The sequence below is a fragment of the Acanthopagrus latus genome, chromosome 16, assembly GCF_904848185.1.
Source record: "Acanthopagrus latus isolate v.2019 chromosome 16, fAcaLat1.1, whole genome shotgun sequence".
NCBI classification, from domain to species: Eukaryota; Metazoa; Chordata; class Actinopteri; order Spariformes; family Sparidae; genus Acanthopagrus; species Acanthopagrus latus.
Window position 1 is genome coordinate 20,244,379 of NC_051054.1, and position 22,434 is coordinate 20,266,812.

The window sequence follows — 22,434 nt, forward strand, 5'->3', positions numbered from 1 at the left end:
TCTCTATCCCTCGTTTACCATCGTTTACCCTCTGCTCTCTCTCTCTATCTGTATCTCTCTCCTGCAGCTGTCAGAGTTATTTGTCTCCTTTGAGGAGAAGCCTCAGGGTGCAGCCTCCTTAGCCCAGGTCCACAAGGCAGTGTTGCATGATGGGAGGACGGTGGCTGTCAAAGTCCAGCACCCCAAAGTCCAGAGACAGAGCTCCAAGGATATAGTGGTGATGGAGGTGAGTCTAGTAAACTGTTTTGAAATAAGTGAAGAAGAACTACTTTATTTATCCCCTAGGGGATTTTTTTTTACTTTATTTACAGTCATGCTGTATAGGAACATAGGAACTTGAGACAGGCAATTAATGGGAGAGATGTTAGTGATGGGGCTGTCCATGCTGCAACAGGCCAGCTTCTGTTTCCAAAGACAAATTTCAACCAACTGAGTTTGTTTGGGCTCCTGGTGACTTTGAGGTCCGAGGACCACTGATGAATGTCAGTCTTTCTTTGTCGAGGACACATTTGAGATACATGTATGGGAAAGTAGTAAAAGAAAATTTAACTGCAAAATTGAAAATTCATGACCCACAAGTGTGCACTGAACCATGGATGGATCGTACGGTTCAGTAGATTCATGGCACCCCTAATGTGATGAAGTACATCCATCTTGATGTTACTGATAGCAACATACCAGTAATGCAACATGACTGATAACTGGTTTTAATCACCTGTATATAGAGCTGTTTAACAGCCTCAGACGTGACTTACCCGATAATGACCTTAACATCTCATCAGCCGTCCTTGTCCTAATACATACTGACACGTGTCAGCCACTCTGTGTATGCGCATGCCTGTTTTATTGTGTTTGATGCTGAGGCTGATTTTAATTTGTAATTTGAAGGTGTTGTTGAAGATGGTCCACTTGCTTTTCCCGGACTTTGCCTTCATGTGGTTGGTGGAGGAGGCAAAGAAGAACATGCCGCTGGAGTTGGACTTCATCAATGAGGGACGCAATGCTGAGAAGGTGGCCAAAATGTTGGCCCACTTCCCTTTTCTGAAGGTAAAATCTTACTTTTTTCTCCTTGGCTTTCTTTTGAAATGACTATAGAGCTAACCATGGGATTTATTTTTGATCCTGTTGGTTCCATATGTGTACTCATACTAATAAACAGCTGGCTAAAATTTGAGATGGGCGCCTTCAATTCAAGGCCGAAGCATTTGCAATTGTACTCAGTGCAGTTAATAGAGGTCAGACGTTTCCACTGTGTGTGTGACAGCCTTCCTCTGTGCTGCCTGTCGGCTCTTCCTAAATTCCAACAGAGCAGGATTAGCAGAACAAATCATATTTCCTTTGCTAGACAGAGTTAGACTTCATGTCCATTATCATTTAATTTCCTGGTGTCCTTTTTCTTAATTCGTCTGTTTGAGAACTTTTATTAGCTCTGGTGAATGTGAATTAGAATTCTCCAAGCTGCCTTCTTTGTTCGATGTTCAACCTAGAGAGCTAAAACTTTGGTATTCTTCTCTGTCATATGCTTCTTTTTATTCTGCATTTTTTAATTGTATAAGTTGGCATGTAATACAGACAGTGACATAATACTTGGCAGACTGAAAGATAATTGTGTGCTAATGCGTTCCATTACATCCTGTAAAACTCCAGTTGGCCAGAGTGGAGTCTAAAATTAACATAATTGAAAAGTCACATTTCAAAAATGTTGACAGACTCATAACTTCTCTGTACCTGAACATATACATGTTGTTGTTTTTTTTTACCATTCTCCTTTTGGGGTTTAACCTTTCGCTCAGGTACCCTTGATATATGAAGGTAATCAGCAAAGGTTAACAGTGAACAGTACGACCATTGAACAATGAGGACAAAAGAGGAGGCCTAATACAAAATTGCCCACAATTTGACATCCAATATTTTAAAATCTTGTACAAATGCGGAGCAAGGTCATTTGGTTCACTTGTGACGTAGGCTGTCAGGAACAGTCGACCACAAGGACAAATATGCGTACCGGAAAACAGTGGCACAGTTCTCGCTGATGTACTGAGTAGAAACCTTTTTCCTGATGATAATAATATGCTATCAGACATCATAGATAAGTTGTAAAACAGATGTCTTAGGATACTTGAAAGGACCAAAATATAATCCAAAGTATTATTTTGATATTTAGCTGTTGTTGATGTTGTTGGTATTTATTCTTTTTTAAGGGACCTATTATGCTAATTTCCAGCTTTATATCTTTATTCAGGGACCTCACTAAATGCCAATAAACACTATGCCCCTGGGGAGAGTCAGCTAATAAGACCACTAACAATATGGCTAACTAGCTAACTAGGTATTAAATGTTACAGTTAACAGTGTTACTAACCAATCTGAGTGCTTGCCCGGTAGTGTAAGTAGCACGTAAGTGAGCGTGTGCACCATCTCAAACAGCTGGGTACGGCAAAACCACTTTTAAAAAACAAATCCATTTAGCATAACATATTGTGTTTTTCATGTAGAATAAAAATTCATTGAAAACAAATGTAAAAATGCTATGCTACGACACTGATGCCTTACCTAACCATCCAAAACAGCAGACATGCTTGGGATACCATGATCAGGTAACCAAAAAAGAACATTTCAGCACACTTTCATTTGAAGTCATAAGCTAGTTGGACACAATTGTCCAACTGGTATTCATCGCATGATGAACTCTAGTGATGGATTCTGCAAAGGCCCGGTTCATCTTGAAGGATCATGTTTGCCTGCCAGGCTTTGTAAAAATCAGATCAACTGTCTTCTACCAACTTACACAGCTGCTGTGATTAATGGAGATATAACCAGTGTGTATAATAATTCAGATGTCGTGCTTGTGTCTGTATGTCTGTACTGACGTAGACACAATGAACAATGGTGACAGTCAAACCATAAAAGAAGACAAAGACGGAGCTAAAATTGGACTATGGAAGCCTTTGTTTGATACCAAAAGAAAATCTTGAATGCTTGATAATCGGGTGCTAACACACACACAGACACAGACGCACACACATGCATACATACACACTTATCTGAGAGTTTTGGATAAGACTAATCTGAGTCCCAGAGAGGAGGAGGACTGTTTGAAGCCCACAGAGGTGAGCTGAGGGGCAGCACTCAGGTTATCTGACAGGCTGCAGACGCATCAATTCAAAGCACTTCACGACATTTCAACTTTATTCACAGAAATCACTGCCAGAACGTCTGGGTGAATGATAGTCAGTCAATAAGTTATCATGGAGCCAGTGTAGTTGTGTGTGAATGTTTTTTTTTTTTTTTCTTAAATTGATATAACTTCAAAGAACTGGATGTGTTCAGTATATTTGGTAACTTTCCTTCTTTAAATTAAGTTGGGGTTCAGTACAACTATACTAAAGTAATACTGTACCTAGTACTCAATCCGTTAATCAAATTCAGTTCCTTTTCAATCCCTTTTTACCTCTTAGCAGGTCGTGTCACCTGTGTCTGTTTGTCAGTGGGTTGGTTGGATTGTCAGCAGGATCACGCAACAACTACTGAACATATTTCAATCAAACTTGGACAGAGGAAGTGTCTCGGCCCAGACTCTTGGTACGGATCTGCATTAAGGGACTCATCCAGGAATTTGTTCTCACTTTCTTTAACATTGTGAGATTAAGGCATTTTTCAGATCGAGCAGTTGTGGGTGGTTTTAAAATTTAGAGTGATAAAGGGCTACAGAGTTTGATATTAGATTAGTCTTGATTTAATAAAATGGGGCTGTTGGACTTTGGAGGTATGAGCTCTGAGTGCCATTCTAGTAAAATCAATGTATGGTCACATACTTAATACATGTTAACATATTAAGGTTTATTTCATATCTGCTATCTATCTGTATATGTGCTATATATCTATCTACTAAAAGGCTACCTGAAGGTTTTCTTAATCATTCTTTGCTGTTAAAGTGGAAATAGAAAATATGCGGCCAAAATGTTACTTTAAAATGTAAAACTTGTATTTTAACAAAAAAAAAGTTTTAGTTTAGTTTAATTTTAAAAATGACTAATCAGCAGTGTTGACGTTATGTCAGAGATGTTTATGCATTGTGCTGCAAAGATGTCCACTGAAGTTAGCATGCTAGCTAGCTAACCCCAGCCCGTCATGTTTATGATAACATTTTGCACCTCGAAAGTTGAAAGTCTGATAGATAGTTTTTGGCAGCAACTAATAGATACAATTGCTATTATAACATGTTTTATAAATAACATGTTAAAGGAAAAACCATGTAACTGTGGCTGCTAAAGGGCTCCAAAAATCCTATCAAATCATTTAAGTCCACCTAAATGAAACAATTGGACAGGGTACCTGTACCATTTCTATGTACACTTGCTAGGAGCACCTTTTCACCACAGCCAAAGATAGCTGCAGCAGTATATTGAGTAGTGGGAAACAGTTAAACTGCCCTCTATAGTTTTGCCCCATGAATTCTGGCCATTTCTCACAAATTACACCTTTTAAAGAAGAGGGAGAAGATAAAAGCTTTGATTAATCCTGGAAGTGGATCCTAAATTGAGCTGTCTGTCTGAACCCCAACCTATAATCAAATGCACAGCTGTAGGACAGCTGCACAGCAATGCAATCTAGTGAAAAAGTGGTTGACTCACAATCTGTAATAAAAATTATATGTGGAAAAAAAAACAAACAAAACTCTCTTCTTTCCACAGGTTCCCATCATCCACTGGAACCTGTGCACAAAGAGGATCCTCACCATGGAGTTTGCGGAGGGGGGTCAGGTCAACGACAGGGACTACATGGAGAAACACGGCATCAATGTCAACGAGGTACTGCATGCTGCTTGGCCTGCTCTGTGCGGCTGTGTGTAGGTTACACAAGATAATAGTTTATTGACTGATGATGTGGGTGCTATCACACACACGTGTGCACACACAGACACTAACAGCTTGACAACACAGCTTGCACACTGAAAACGGTATGTTAGCTGCAGCAGTAGCTTCAGTCCTTTGTCTACAGAGGATGCGTTCGGGGACAGTAATGAGTGCAGGTCAAACATGGTTTGATAGTGCTCAGAGCACAATACACAGTCAGCTTAATCCATAGCTAATTTACACAGACATCCAATAGAAACACATGGTGTCACAGTCTGTGGAGCTGTATTGCTTAAAATGGCAGAGATTCACATCCACGTGAGACAGGTGACTGTATGTGTGTGTGGGTGTGTGTGTATGTGTGTGTGCGTGTTTGTTTGTTTGTGTATAGAGAGACAGAGTGTGAGGGTGGGAGAGAAATACCTACATTGACGAACTGAGTAATTTTTAATCTTTTGGCTGAGAAATATCACTGACATTACGATTATGAATTAATTTCAAGATTGTAGTAGTTACATATTGAACAGTTCAAACCACACCACTGAATGCCAATCGATCGATTAGCAATCAGTCAGGGTCATAGTGTGATGTGTAAGTGCGGCTGTGGCTCAGGGGTAGAGCCAGCGTCTTCTTATCGGAAGGTCGCTGGTTTGATACGATCCATGAAGACTGTGTAGCTTTCTGAACCTCAAAATGTCACTGAGGCGAGCCAGCAGCTCTCTTCCTAAACAATGTATTTTATTAAAGTATTATTAGCAAAATGCAGATATACAGCCTGCAGCTAGCCTGACAAAGCTGTATCTGTCTGGTTTGTCTGGAACTACTGTTTGTCTCATCATCATTCCACAAATGACTTCAGTTAATAAATTACTTATTCTACAATGAGAAAAATAAAAAACAAAGCCTGTCACAATTTGCAAGAACCGAGATGTCCAAACAACCACAAATTGTGCTATACAGTGCATGATTGGTGAATCGAACAGCGTCATGCTCTTAGATTACATTAAAAGCATAGAAATATATCATTTCAGCAGCGACACTGTGACACGCATTTGCCTATTAACCACATAACAGGCTGTGCAGTGACACACAAGGCCGATCATCTCAAACACATCATGCTGCAACTCTTTGCTGCTTCATACAGAAGCAGAACTCGCACCGCTCCCATTTTCCAAGACTGTACAAGTCCGTCCAGTTCAGTCCAATTGAGTGTTTGTTGTAGACGTGAGTCACCGACATGAACTAGAACTCTTTGATAAATGTAGCGTGGACAGAAGCCCGATAGTGTTCTCTGCAGTCTTCCAGATTGTCCTGACTTAAATACTGCTGGGTGACACAACAGTGGTTACATTCCTGATGAAGAGGTTGACTCAATCACTCAGATATTCCGCTATTGATCGTGTCTTCCTCAGAACACTGGCCCTTTAAGGGCCTAAGAGGGTGACTGTCAGCTGACTCTCATTTGACTTCCTCACAGCTTTGTCACAGATAATCTGACAGTCACCACCGAATCTATACAGTGATTTCTACATTTCCTATTTTAATGTAATTTCAAATAAATGTTTAATTCCCACAGTTGTGTACTTACATTATCCCAAATGTTTTCAACAATGTTCAAACTTAGAGGGATGATGAGAGGACCCAAGCTAGCGATGCTTTTCATAAGGTCACTGCCACTACTCCCAGGACAGGAAAGTTGGAGAACGAGACTACATTTAAGATGATTAAAACATTGGACTATTAACTCATCTGTGAACATTTGTGCCTGACTCACATCACATCATCAGCAGGAGGTGGCTGTTCAATGGTTTATACATCGACAGTAAAACTATTTTAAAGGCAGGATCATTTGTGTTTATTTGAATTACTCATGCAGTGTTTATTTGCCCTTACAGCCACTTTACTTCATTGTACACTAGCCTTAAGTTAACGTGTGTGTGTGCTTGTGTGTGTGCTTCTGTGCACGCTTAAATTGAGGACAATTCAGTAGCCTAGACTACAATTGTCTGTTATCTTTTCCCCTGTCCTCCATTTCCCCTCCAGCTCCAGTCAACAGTCTATATTACAGTGCATTAACAGCAGTTTGGGGGTAATGGGTTTCAAAAACAACGCCTTACAGTAATACATTTCTTTTAGCAGTAACAGACTGATTTAACATGTTACAATCCATGTTACTGACCACAGTGAGCTGTTGTTTCTTTCAGAGCCCATCACACCAACATGAACATATTAATCCAGGCTCTGTGTGTTTAATGTATCCAAGCCTAGAAGTTCTGTGTTGAGATTGAAATGAGCCTGATGATGAAGCCTGATCCTCTGAGCACACAGATGTCCATGCAGTCCTTGTTCTGTGGACTAAAATAAAAAGAAGAGATGTTTGTCTTGTCATGTCATTATAGACTACATTATAGAAGCTATAAGTCTGTTGTGTTTCATATGACTGAGCCAACAATTACACATATTTATTCATATCTTATAATATATCAGACTGTATCAGCCTGCTCATCACTGTGTCCAAGGACATTCCTTTGTTATTATTATTACTATTATATTTGTTATTACTAGTATGATTATTGTAATTATCACTTTAACATTATTATTATTATTATTATTATTATTATTATTATTATTATTATTATTATTATTATTATTATTATTATTATTGTTGTTGTTGTTGTTGTTGTTATTAATATTATCATTATTCTTATTACCATTATAACTATTACTACTGCTATTATAAGTGTTATAACTATTGTTCTTATTCTTATCATTATATTATTATTGTTATTCCTATTATTTTATTACACACACACAAACAACAGGAGAACAGATTTGATGACAATGACTAATTCACAACACACAACACATAATTTATTGCCCTTTTTATGTGCACATGCTCATATAAACCCATACGCACACACACACACACATGGGCAGGGGCATACCATATGAGCATTAGGAGGTAATGATGAGTCAGTCAGCAGCTGATGAGATAGAGGACATATTAAAACATACACACTCACAACACAGGACGACAGGATAGATAGAATTATTAGGTGGCAATAGTGCATGCTGGACCCTGTCTCCGTGTGGAATCACAAGATGGATGGGGGCCCAGATAGACTTTCTTCTGAGCTCGGCTCCTTAACGTGACCAGAATGGGCCGATGCTTTGCTCACATTTTTTTTTTTTTTTGCATTCTCCCCCATATCGGTAAGATTTCAGATATGAATGCATGCACCGAATGGACTGCATTCATGAACTCAAATTTGTCATACATTCTGTTAAGCTGGGTGAAATGATTCTCAGTGATGTTTAACGCAACCACGTCCCAGTCCCTTTGTTTTTGTTGTAAGCTGTAAATGAACACGCACATGCTAATGAGGTTGCCCTTGTACCCACATGTAGAGGACAGCTTTTCAGACTGCATTACGTCAGTTTGTGTAGCATAGCCTGTGCTAAAATGAATTTTGAGTTCTGGATAAAAAGAAAAACAGCAGCACAGGGTGTGAGTGAAGGTGAGCTTTGGACAAACTGAGACATTTTAGTGAAGCAGACAAAAACAGGATATTACCGACCAAATGGGAAAATTAATAGCAGTGCGTCTCACTCATTCCTTTGTTTGCAATCCAGCAGTAAAATCATCATCCCCTCTTTGTGTGCGTGCGTGTGTGTGTGTGTGTGTGTGTGTGTCAACTTCACTTTCCCTTCAGTGACAATCTAAGGAGCTCTAATTAATGGCAATTAGTGTGTGCCCATTCTTCCCTGAGATAATTTGTTGCCTATCTGCTTTCTTGCCAAATAGGTGTGTGTGTGTGTGTGTGTGTGTATTGTTATCTCTGAGGACCAATTTCCTCACGACCACTTCATAGAACAGTTTATAGGTTATGGGCTTAATTTTGGTGTCCATATATTTCGTGTATTAGTTTTCTTATCTAGTGCTCTGAAAACAAAAAACTGACAGGAACTTTATTTACCATTATTTCATTAAATTGGAAAAAAAATGGTTACCTCAAAATCACCAAGTACAGCAGACTGACAATTTAAGTTGTTTGAAACTTTTCAGCTCGTACAACGTAAATGCTACTGGGTTAGTCAGAGGTAATCGGTTTACTGATTTTTCCTTTCTTGTTTGTTCAGTCAGCTTTTAGAATTTACGGTGTAGTGATATTGGAGAGTATTATTATGGATCTCATCATATTTGGATTATGTCTTGTAATATTCAGGCAATAATAGATCTGGATACCTGGAGTTTTTCTTCAGTTGCACCCATGTGTGCAGTTAAATACTGATGTCTGACCTATGACCTACATAAGCAACATTCATCCCTCAAAGAGCTGTTTTTCATAAAGAAATACAGTACTGAAAATATGTTATGTTATGCTTCCCAGATCTTTAACTCAAATTTTTACTGTCAATTTCTGTATTTCTCATCTTTTTTTCCCCTAATTTCTATGAATTCTATTGAGATTTAACAAAAGAAGAAGGAAAAAAAAAAAAAAAAAAAAAAAAAAAACGTTTATGCACTCTTGCCCTCAGCACTTATATGATAGCACTTATGCACTTCAGGTATCCTTGATAAATAGCCGCTACGATGCTCAGATGAAGACTTGAAAATGTTTTTCCTCTTTTACTCTCGATGGGGATATGTCGTGGTTTCTTCCTTGTGACAAAATATACTTATTTGTAGTCGCTATGGACAAAAGTGTGTGCTAAATGCCCTAAATGTAAATGTAACTAACCCTTCTTCGTCCTGTTCTCAACAGATCTCAGAGAACCTGGGGAAGATGTACAGCGAAATGATCTTCGTCCATGGCTTCGTTCACTGCGACCCGCATCCAGGCAACGTGCTGGTCGCAAAGTGTCCCCAGAGCAAGAAGACTGAGATTGTCCTCCTCGATCATGGCCTTTATCAGGTGGGAGATCTCAAGGCTGCCCACACATAAAGAAAATACCATTTGTTCTAATATTGCAGTCCATTTTTCATGCTGCTGGCTGAGGCCTGAGTAAATAGGTAGAGCGGCAAACACACAGTCAAGATGCACATAGAAACAAAACATGGACGACGCACAAGCTTCCACAGGCACGCGCGCACACACACACACACACACACACACACACACACACACACACACACACACACACACACTCTCTCTCTTTCAGTCGAGCTCCAGCACGATAAAAGCTTTTTGATAAACAACTCATTTGATGCAGAGTGCAGAGTACTGGGTTTAGATTAGTGCATCCCAGCCTAAATCACATGGGTTCATATGTGCACTCTCATGTTTTACACACACACACAATCACACACGCACACAGACACACACCCTCTTTGATTGTTAACACAGTTGACCCAACAAACACTTGCAGGCTGACGCAGACATCCACGGACCTGACATGAGTTTGTTTAATGCGTGTTCCTGTGTTCATGAAGAAGACACACACAGACACACACACATACAGACCACAATGGCACCAGTTTATTCTTAATGACTGATTTCAGCTGTCATTTTGTAGACGTATATTAATCCACTCCCCATATGGACAAACACACACACACACACACACACACACACACACACCAGTTGGCTACTACATATTGCAAATGTTTCTAAATTGCTGTTCTCTAAGACAGCTTAACAACCAGCCACACCTGCACCCACCTAGCCTTAGCAATCCACATGAAGGCCGGTTGGGTCAACGATCCACAAGTGGCTCTAAAGACAGTTTAACAGTTTAAACGCCTGCAACTCTCCTCACGTTAGTTAGAAGTGAAGAAGTGTCTTGGCTGAGTCTTCTTGTCTTCAAGAAACTGAAACACGTCCAGCTGGCTACCATACAGCACTTAGAGCCACTGTACCTTAAACTATGCTTTATCTTTGTGCTGCTAAATCTCTGAATTATAAAATGATCTTCACAAGGAGGTTGTGACATGCATTCACACATTAAAGTAGATAAAATCCTAACAAGAAGACTTTTAATCATGGGTTTTCTTTCCCCTCCAGGTCCTGCAGCCAGACTTCAGGTTGGACTACTGTCGGCTGTGGCAGGCTCTAATTAAAGGTGACATGCCCGGGATGGAGCGTTACAGCCGCAGACTAGGTGCTGGAGATCTGTATCCGCTGTTTGCCTGCGTGCTCACTGCTCGCTCCTGGACCGCCGTCAATGCTGGCATCAGTTCTGTGCCTGTCACACACGCTGAGGTATAAACCCACCCACACGCTATTCAAGTGGTAAACTTCATGTTATGAGGCTATAATGTCCCCCCCCCCCACAGCATGAACGTCTTGGATGGGTTTGAAGAACAACAGTCAAGGTTTTCTCTTCAGCAGTGCCGCAATGAACACAGTGAGCAAAGTTACTGTATGTGCATGAGATGGAAGAAAACACAATTGTAGAGTAGAGGTAGAGTTTGGATTGCAGTTACACTTGCAAAGCCCAAGTGAAGTGTGAGCCGCCGTTAGTGACAGCTGTATGGATTCAAACTGAAGTGTATCAGCTCCATCAGACACGCATGAGATGACGACTGAAGCACACAGCTGAGATGCATCCGCCGTAGACAGGGTGTTAGAGCTGGATATGACTCTGTGAGTGCAGCTGAAACTCTGCATGGCTAGATACAGCACAATGCATTTTGAATTCAAATACAGGCTCAGGCTGATTTAGGCTAAAATGCCATGCTGTGCATTATCTGCAAGCTAGCTAGCAACAACACTGTGTGTGTTCAGTATTGACCAAAGTCAGCACTCACCAGAAACGATTCTTTAGGTTATCCTGCAGTTTCTTTTTTTTTTTTTTTTCCATTTATGTCTCTGCACATTCATGAAATAAAGCTAGCTCCTTCATTCAGCCCGCCAGTGAGACAGAATTACAGTACGTCACAGTGGATTTCAGTGTCTCTAGAACTTGTTTCTGCAGACAGGCTGACAAGCGAGAGTGAACATACAGCAAATCCACTTTTGCATCAGAAAAGTTTAAAAAACAAACTCTGTGCTCTCCTCTACTCTTGGTGTTTATTCCTCCAGAGCTCGCTGGCTCGGGCAGCTGTACTGCTGATTCACACCAATAGTCTGAAACATCAGTGGCTGATCCTCCGCTCTGGTCTACAAACTACACAACGTCAAGCCAATTGTATCTCCCAGCATAAGTGTTGGACCTCTCTAATGCTCTTATGGCAAAATGCTCTCATGCAGTTATTTGTTTTTTCTATAAGATGCTATTGTTTATAACCAGTGTAAGACCGGACAGTGTGCATTTGTAAGTGTCCCATTACCCACAGGGGTTCCACAGAGCCATCTGTGCTCGAGAGAGAGTTTATTTATACCTCCCTTATGCAACATTTTGAAGCTGGCAAAAGTACTACACAACAGTCTGCTACAGTGTGCCACCCCCTCACACATGGCGGGCAATACGAGATGGAATTTAGCAGGGACTAACACATCAATATGTTGTGTCTTTTTATACAGTAAATGAGGTGTGAGGTGTCTGTTTTTAGGGAATCATTAAACAAAGTTGACAGACGGACATGCCAAGAAAAAGATGTTAATGATAATCTCCTGTTGAATGCATCCGGGCCCGGGTCACAATCCAACGATATCCCCATGAACCATAAACCGAAGTTGCAAACACAAATAGAGGACATGCCATGGAGTCACTGAAATTAAAATCAAACGGGAGCAGGAACATGATCAGGACATTCATGACTACTTGCCAGTTTCAGTCCGCTATGATAAATCTCTTAAAGTCATTTACTCTCCTCTCACAGTAAAATGAGTAAACTGCACTTATATTGAAGACTGGGCATGGTAGGAATGGATGAAACATTCAACCAGTTAACTGTAGAAGGAAAATGGATATTGGATTTGTTCTTGAAAAATGTATCGTAATTGTTAATCAACGTCTGATTTTGATTGACCGGTTAAGGGTTATATTCTATTCTTTGAAACTACATTGTTACCACCAAAGTGGAAATTAAAAGGAAAACTCAAGATGACAATTAGTTTTCTCTGAGGAGTGACACTGCCATCATGTTAATGAAATGGATTAGTCACTTGAACTGGACTTTTCATGGTGGCAGGATTCTGACGACTCTGGAAACTCTTCACCACCTCACCGCCAGCTAACTTATTCTCTTTCAAAATCTACTTTCTTTTCTTTAAATGTTGACCGAAACATAAAGCAGAGGAGATTTTTGACCAACCATAACCCACTGAGGTGTTGAAATCAAATTTTGCTGTGACTGTATGTGATTATTAGCATTGTTTGCATGATCAGACGATCGATACGCACTACAGATGATTAAAAATGTCTTTGCACATTATTAGGAAACATTTTCATGCATTCTACAGCCTGTTAGACGTGTGTGTGTGTGTGTGTGTGTGCGTGTGTGTGTGTGCATGTGTGTGTGTGTGTGTGAGCGTGCCTGCTCTTCCTCCTTCTTCTGTCTCCCACTTTAGCCGAGATGAAAGCACTCCCTCCGTTCTGTCTGTGTCATTTATATTCCCTGTTTAACACACACACACACACACACACACACACACACACACACACACACACACACACACACACACACACACACACACACAGGCCGATTCCTCTTTAGTGCCCTCTACTTGAACACACTTGTGGATTGTGTAGCACTCAGGAGTTAAGAAGACATTCAGAGACATTTCTGCGGCCACAGCCACTCATCTGCTTTGCTTTGTCTTTGTTATACCTCCTGACATCTCCTCTCCTTCTCTCTCCTCTGCTCTTCTCTCTCTCTCCTCTTTTTCCCCCCCCCTCTTGATCCACTCTCTTATGCATGCATCATTTTTAAGTCCTGCTTCTAACAACTGATGATGCATTCCATTAGTGTTAATGCAATCACATGCACGAAGCGAGTGTTGAGTGCTTTTAGAGCGGTGGCTTTTTCGCTGCCTTCCTTTCACGCGCAGGAATATTTATCTTTTGAATTAATGTTTCTCTTCTAAACATTGGAAATAAAGTAATTAAACCAAAATATTTTGTCACACGCTTCCTGATGTGCTCCTTTTCATTCTGTCCAAACTCAACACTTGCTCCGTGTCTACCTGTTGTCCACAGCACTAATTGCATCAGTGCAACAGAATCCTGTCGTGCTCTTCGTTCTTCCATTCTGCTGCTCTCTCTTTTTAACACAGTTCCTGTGCTCGTTCATTCATAAATGCTCCTACCCTGCAGTCTTTTCCATCACTGTTAAACTGGTCTCAATTCTGCCCAGCAGAGTAGAAGCAACAGGAATTAATTAGTGAGTGAATTAAGATATTTCTGTTAGTAAAACTCAGCTGACGCTGTCCCCCACTGGAATCTAGACTACATGTGTTTTTCTGTAGTCTGCAAGATGTCTCGCCTTTTTTTATATACCAGCCTTTCTCCAGGCTGTGTTCACTGTCTGGCACTATACAGTATGTCTGGAGATGTCATCAACCAGCAAATATATGTTTCACATCCTTTATTTCCACACGTGTCCTCTGAAACCCTCTGTTTGGAAAGTGCGCGTCAACTGAATGGTTGAAGGTCGGACATGACCCAGTTTCCTCCCAAGTGATCTACGACTTGATCTTATCACCATGACAGATTGTCTGTGTGTCTCTGCTTGTGTATGCACGCCATATAGCCGACAAGCTACTGCTGTGTTTGCTTGCTGACAAGCTAACATAATCATGTTAAGTTGAAGCTCTCTCTTGCTGTATATATACGAGACAAAAGAATTTTTTAAAAACGTTTTAAAAAACATTTTTTTTTTATTAATTCATCTCCTTTTCTGTCAAGTAAGTTCTTCATTTGATTTTTCCAAAAAAGTGTTGATTCGTGGAATTTCTAATAGAGCTGCAAAGATGAATCGATTAGTTGTGAACCAGTTTAAGTAATTCATCAAGAAAAAGAAATGAATTTAGATTCTCTGATTCCAGTGGGTTAAATGTGAATCTTCCCTCACAGAGTAGCACCGGAAAAGGGCAAAAAAAAAAAAAAAAAAATGGCGAGTCTCCACTGTGTTGTGTTTTCATCACAGCTGGAGCCAACAGACAGCCATGACTGCTGCAGAAGGCCATGTTGATTGTACCCATTCACACGCTACATGTTATAGCCTTTTTTTATCCAGTGGAAAAAAGGCTCTGTCACTGTATATCATTTCATCAACAGTTTGTAAAAAATGCTGTTCAGTCTCTGCGTCTACCTGGCTGCATCCTGGACGCTGTGTGTCTCACACAAAATTGTCTAAACAACAAATTGTATAGATGAGGATGATTGTGCACCATTAAAGACACTCTTCACTTAAAGGCAATTCATGGTGTTGCACCTGGTTGTATTCTTGATCGATGAAAGCAACCGCGTGTAAAGAATTCAGAAAAGGTCCAACCAGAAGGAGAGAGGAGTTCAGCCCCACCCCCTCCGCCCACTGCCACACCTCCACCAACCTGCCCAATCACTGAGCAGAGTGGGACTGATTGTCAGTTTCGGATGCAGCACCGCAACCACCGGGGAGCCGCGTTAGTTGATGCTGTCTTCTGAGGTCAACTGCTTCACCGATGACTGGGGCTGATCCTCAAACTCAGCTCCACCCTCTGCCCCTAACCAAAGGAAACGTGCTTCATCCACAGTGTTTTTTTTTAAGTAAAACAAAACCTCCGGCGTGAGCGCCCAGTAGTCGAGGTGTGCTTTTTGTTTAGTCCAATTCATCTGCCGCAACAAGTACAGTTGTGTTTTCATACTCAGCAGAGAAAAAGGGGGCTGGTTATGGCAGATCATCCTGTAGATCCTGACATTCTCTCTCTCTCTTTCTCTCTCTCTCTCTCTCTCCCTCCCTCCCTCCCTCGCTCGCTCACTCGCTGCCCACCATTTTCCAGTGCCCGCTGCATGAAATCATCTCGTGGACTCTCAAATATACACTGCGGAGAAAAGAAAAGAAAAATCACCGGCACATATTCCTCCTCCCCCAACTGCATTCCCTTTGCCTTTTTGTGCGGCTTATTATCGCACCACTCGCAATACAATATGTCCTTATTGAAGCTTTCAAATGCAAATGAGAGCACTGTCGCCGTCTCTGTGTCCTGCTGACAGCTGTGAGGCCTGCTAACCAACCTCCTATAATTGCTACTAATTGTTATTCCCCAAGCAGGACTCAGCAGCACACTTCAGAGCACCCAGCCCCCTGTTATTTGGACTGGGGGAGGCAGGGGGTTTGTGATGGGGGGCCGTATGTCGAGGGTTCGTGTCCTTACCCTGCTAACTTTGATATTTTCCTTTAAGTAAACAGAGAAGACATGGAGAGGTGGGACGGCACTGAGGTGAGAAGCGGGGGAAGAGGTTGCAGTTTTTTTTCCAGACAGATTGATTCCACAGCTGCGGTGGTCCTGAGGGTCAGAACACAACAACGTCTCAGAAAATGCAACGATTCCAAAAACACAGCATTAAACAAGAAAGCAACAATCTTTAACACAGTCATGATTTTATAAAACGCAACAACATTTCAATTTGTTTTCAGAAGTGTGGTTTTACAGCCACTTTTCCACCGGTCAAAGATCCCACTTAATCCCGGCACGTAAAAAATAAGGCATTATCAACATCCAGTTGTGGCGTGCAAATGAGGAGGGAATTTGGGATTCAAGGATGTTTTAATACTGGACACAGTGTTGGAGGCAGAGCCCCCTTCCTTCCTGTGAAAGCTGCTCAGTGGTGTTCTGAAGACTTCCCGGCTGTGAAAATACCTGGATTACCAGCCGAGCCAGCTGACTTCTGGTTTAGCGCTTGGCTGACTTGAATTTGGATAAAATCATTTAATCTAGCCCAGGGGTACACAAGTACAAATCTTAAAGGCCCACAAAGATTTTTTTCAATGACTCAAAGGTCCATGTATTGAGGTCGGTCAGGCCACATACAATAATACTTATATATACTTATAATATTCAAAGCAAAATGTCCTTTTCATTCAAAACAACAACAAAAATATGAACAAAACAAAATGTCATTTCCATTTTGACAAATTTAAATAGTTGAATAAAACAAAGTTTTTAAGTGAGCACTCTGTTGCTTTTTGTTGTTGTGTCATAGATGTGACAAGCATCCTGCTTGCAGCTTGATATGACGATTTCAGTGCATTTATTTTTGTTGTTCTTACCTCTGAATTTTCTCTCCTCAGATTTCCTATGCTTCGTCTCATAATGCCGTTTCTAATTGGAAATCTTCATCACAGCTATAGTCTCCTGGCATATTAAGCACACGGGTCTTGTGCTGGTTGGAGGGAGAATGAATGCACATTTTTCACTGTCCACTCTTCTTTTAGCAGGGAACTTGGAACACACTATTTTCATGCAAGAGAAACAGAAAGCAAGCCAGTGTGCATGCATGGACGTGGAGAATAAAGCAACAACATGTAGAACAGAAATGCGTTAATAAGCTGGTCTGGACATACGTCACTTTCACGCGTAAATGTAGTTCTCGTTTTCAGTCAGCTTTAGTTGAAGGTAGTCTCCGCTGGCTAACAATGACCGAAGCATGTGGCACTTTGTGACTCGTCAGTGCTCATGTTAATACTTTTGTGTGTTTTATGTCCTCATGGGAAACACAGCCATCAAAACCACAATGCAGCCACTTTGTTTTTATGCGTCTGCTTTTCTGTGTGTGTATCTGTTTGTGTAGGTGTGTGTGTGTGTGTGCGCACGCGTAAGGCGTGGACGATGCTGCCGTTGAATCAGACGCTGTTTGTTTGCTGCATCGGTGTTTGCTCACACCACTTCCTGTGGGCTCGAGACGGAGACGGACAGACAGAGAGCAGAGACAGAGTTTATCTGTGTCAGGGTGTTGACTAGCTGTCTGTCTCTCCCTGTGTCTGTCAGCGCGCTGTTTATCTGGACTGACAGCTCTGACAATACTGCTGTCGCGCACACACACACACACACACACACAGGATGGAGAAATTCATACGCATGGAGACGTTTGGACACTCCTTGTTTCCACACAGTGTTTTAGAAAACGCACTTCCAATGAAATGATTGGATTTTATTAATAACGCGTAAACACTGGACAAAAGACGCATGCAAAATATGTACAGCCATGTGTGAGTGAGAATGATTTACTTTCAGCTCCTTAAATCTCCTGTTGGATAGTATTCTGTCGACATGTTACTGCTGTCTTTAGGGTGTGTCGAGCCGTATTCGCTCCTTGTGTTGCGAAGTCTCTGGTTTAGATGTTCTGTCAGTCCCTGTTAAGGTGGCATATGATTAAGCAATAGCTCGATGCCCCTCAGCTGTTATAATCGCCGCAGCTGTAAACAGGTCACCAGGCATGGCAAAGTTACTGACACACTCAGATCCCGACTGTTTTTATTAACATGTCGGTGAAGCATTGTTCTTACGGAGACGTCTGTCCTCTGGCTGCCTGCAACATAGTGATGCCAGTTTAAGATGGTTAACCGAGCCCGCTGCTGCCCCGCCGCCTTAATCTAGCCGAGCCCGTCGGTCCAGCTTTATCCCCACTGTCGAAAACAAGCTCATAACCCGTGTCCTCCATCGATCCATCAGCTTTATTTGTTCTATTTAATCCTATAAGGTGCGGTGGCTCGTGCTCAGCGCTGACCCTCTGAGGTCCGCCCTCCTCCTCCTCGCTCCCCTTCTGACATTTCCTCACCGTCATTATATTATTCATTTGCAAATGAGTTTAATCTTTTATTATAATATTATCACGGCCTGGAGTGAGCCATTGTATTGCCAAAGGACTTAGGTGTCATCATTAATCATTATACCCACGGCTAACAACCAACCAGATTGCATGATTTGAGCCCTCCCATTATAAGTGTACTTTGATATTGCAAATTTGTGTTACTGACCGGACCACTGAGGAGAGAAGGAAGTCACTCTGCCTGCGATCCATCTGCAGAGGCGTCTGCAGCGACAGTGTTAGCGTGACCGGCCTCTTTGACTCCCGGTCTTTGCTTTAACCACAACACTCCACCACACACACACTCATTACTGCTCATTACTGCTCATTTCAACTTAACTTCTTATTTTCTTGAAACAGATTTTCTTATGGTCCACTTTCTTATGGTGTCAAGATGTTGTGTACCTGGTGTACTTTTAAATCTTTTACTTTATATTTAATGTATCGAATGCTTTGTTTACCACAGTGTGATGGCAGGTTACAGCATCTTGTACTGTCCATGTGTGGAGAACTGTAGTATAGTACATTATATTGCGCTCCAGTAACAGTAAAATAAATGATCAAACTGTACATTTTAAAGTTTCCCTTTGCTTTTTCGAAAATCTACGCTGAGAATTTGCTGATGTAAGCAAAGTCTTATCAACTCATCATCCACCCAGAAGAGACGTAGTCAGTGATCATCATGTAAAAACATCGCTATGGGTGTACGGGGCCGTCGGCTTGTACATAATTTAACCATTAAAGAGATATTTTCTCTGTCTGTTTGTGTTGGCAGGATGTTGAGATACGGACCAATGCAAGTCTGTATCTGCCTCAGATCAGCGAGCTGCTGAACCGAGTGCCCCGACAGATGCTGCTGCTGCTGAAGACCAATGACCTGCTGAGGGGCATCGAAACCACCTTACAGACCAGAGCCTCCTCCTCGTCCTTCATCAACATGTCCCGCTGCTGCGTACGTGCCATGGCCAGGTCAGAGAGCGTACTCTTCTCCCTGTCACAGCCGGGGTTTATACTGTAGCCTCTTGGTTCCTTTTGTTTTTCTTTCTTTCGTTTTAAATTTGAGTGTGTGTGTTGATGTTTGTCAAAAGGTGGATTTGTTTGCACTGAGCATGGCCGGTCCATATACGTCTTTCTATTCAATCTGATGATGTTTCGCTCCTCAGGCCTTTTCAAGATCAGCCTATTCTGAGATACAGGACACAGCCTAGTAACATGTGAACGGGATCAGACAATCATCCTCCAACACTAGGGTGGGAAAAAAAAAAAAAAAGTTCATATCAGTCCTGTAAGCCAAAACATTACCAAATTAAAAAAAGGAAAAGTGCAAAGTGTGCCAGAACTAAAAAGAGAAACTAAGCTGACAAGTAAGTGTCTTTGGAAGAGAAATGGAATTCTGCCACCACAGGTTTGGAGAGGAGAGATGTGGGCTGTCACTTCAGCTCCCAGCTGATGGCTGAAAGACAGGACTCACAGGACTCTGCCTTGCCTGGTGCCATACTGCTGTCAGTGGTGGAGCTTGTCTGAATAAGCACATCTTATAAAATATTAACCAGCAGTAGTGACTGGGCAGTAATGTTATACAGGCGCCAGGGGATCCTGCGGTGCCACATCATCCCCACAACCTCAGCTGCAGCTCTCGGTTTCACGGCAGGAAACCTTTTCTGCAGCTCACAGCATGTTCACGTGCTGTCAGCGGCTGCAGTCTCTGGCATGTACCGCGTTTCTTCACACAGTATGTTGCTGATATTTAAAGCAACATTATGTAGAAAGTGGAGCTTTGTGGGATTTGGCGCCCTCCGCAGTGCGACGCCACCGTCGTGAACACAAACCCATAGGTCTGTCACAGAGTCGGAGGTGCTAACCACAAGAAAAACTCAGCACATCACAACAGTGCTGACAACTTCGAAACCACGTGTCTTGAAGTGAGCATGTATGTGACGCCGCCCTCTAACTGAAGTTACACAGCGCAGAAACATGTGGTAGAGGGGCGGAGTGTTAGTTTAAGGCAAAAAAAAGTTGCATAACGTTTCTTTAAATGTAAGATTAAGAACGTAGTCTTTGCACGGTGGGAGTGTCTTGAAAGGAAACATGCAGATGAGGTCAAATGAAAACTCTCATGGATGTAAATGTGAGTGATGGTCTATGTGTGTCACATCTCCAGGGTGTATACCCTTTGTACATATACCTGTTGTACTGTGCTGATGAAGACCATGAGATGGAGTCGAAAGTTTATAAATGGACCTCTCTTATTGCTTTAAGAGCTTTAACAATATTTTGTGTGTTGTACTGAGGGAAATTGGGGTATAAAGGAAATCTGATGTTAATACAATATTTTATTGATTGATTATTGATTATATATCATATCATACATGGTTACTACATGATGAGCAGTATCAGAGTGTCGCCTGCTGCTGTGGCTGTGTGAGGCGCGGTGGAAATGCTCACATCAGCATGCTGACATGCTCTCTATGACAACGGTAACATGCTGATGTTGAGCGTGGTGAAAACGCTAGTGTTTGCTAAAAGCGGAGCTGAGCCTCATGGGAACATCATTAATTTTGCACGATTTAGACAAAAAGTGGAAAACCTGAAAATGGAAATATGTTGACCGGATGGTCAACACTGTTATTAGAATTCACTCTGAGGGGAACATTAATGTCAGAGCCACATTATCTGATCCTTCTGGCATGATGAATAAATGTTCTTCACCACAAGTTAATCAGTCTCGTATATATGTTGAGATATCTCAGTCTGACCAACACATCTGTCTGTATTCTATATGCTCTAACATGTTGCAGCCTGTTAACAGAGCTTTATATGTTTTCTTTCTGCATGTGATGTGTGACTGTTTCACAGTTCAAAGTTGCTGTCCAATCTTCTCTGTTCTCACAGAAATGTAATTATATGGTTTGTGGTATGATACGGGTCATTAGCTAAATTGTTGATGAACTGAAAAAAAAAAACCCAAACATTTGTACAACTCTTGGCGACTCAGCCCAGTCAGTACAACCTCATTGTGCCTCGACCCTTGACTTTCCTGCTTCTTCTTCTGTTGTTCTGGCTCGCAGGCACAAGAGGAGTAAGACTCGGTCCAAGAGGAGGCGTCTGCAGATCACGCTGTCAGAGTCTCTCAGCCTGTGGAAGCTCATGATGTATGAACTGTTCCTGTGGGTGAAGGGCTGCACGGCGGCGCGCTGGCTCACCGCTCTGCTGTCCGTGATGCACTGAGACACACCCGGACGTCGCACTGAAACATGGACTGCAAGCTTCAACTGCTGGCTCGCAAAAGGGTTCATCATCCACCGCATCTGCGACACATGTCCTCATACTCCCACACACACACACAAATGAGGTCAACTTACCTCCACAACACAGTTCATAACCCTGAGCACTCGTACAAGGACACAAGATGCGGATGTCTGTGGACATCAGGGGCAGATGATCATTTTACAGACCTGTTACCTCAAGATCCCAACTGGATCACACTATCTGTACCATTATTCCTGCACGGAGACCAAAACCAAACCCTCTGCTCACTAATGGAATCTGGCAAGCTGCACTGTAGAGAGGCGGTGTCCCTCCCCCTCCCCCTCCCCCTCCCCCTCCCCAGATATATCAACTTATCAAGTGGACGCCTGTGAAAGTATGTAATTAGGACATAAATTATAGACCACACACATAAAATTCTTGTAAGTGATGTCGTCCTGCTGAACATTTAGCTGAACCTGTAACTGACACCTGTTGCAGCCGGTTCTGTTTATCAGCTGGTCTCAACAAAGCTGCTCCTTCCTCTCCTCTCACATCACTGCAGCTGTCAGTACGGACAGATTTATTATGATTTTTGCCTTTTTATTATGTTTTTTCTGTGCCAAGCTGACGGCCGTGTTGACGCGGGTGACTT

At 41.9% G+C, this 22,434-nt stretch overlaps 1 protein-coding gene across 2 annotated transcripts in view; it reads left to right on the plus strand.

The window, feature by feature from the left end:
* The window catches only part of adck1 (aarF domain containing kinase 1), a 57,816-nt gene extending 35,680 nt beyond the window's left edge, over positions 1 to 22,136 (plus strand). For both annotated transcript variants that reach the window (XM_037072157.1, XM_037072156.1), the window contains exons 5-11: positions 68 to 226; positions 889 to 1,047; positions 4,695 to 4,811; positions 9,623 to 9,772; positions 10,862 to 11,059; positions 19,309 to 19,502; positions 21,602 to 22,136. In XM_037072157.1, the coding sequence (XP_036928052.1) occupies positions 68 to 226; positions 889 to 1,047; positions 4,695 to 4,811; positions 9,623 to 9,772; positions 10,862 to 11,059; positions 19,309 to 19,502; positions 21,602 to 21,761 (1,137 nt within the window). In that variant the 3' untranslated portion in view covers positions 21,762 to 22,136. The remainder of the gene's footprint in view (positions 1 to 67; positions 227 to 888; positions 1,048 to 4,694; positions 4,812 to 9,622; positions 9,773 to 10,861; positions 11,060 to 19,308; positions 19,503 to 21,601) is intronic.
* Positions 22,137 to 22,434: the final 298 nt, after the last annotated feature.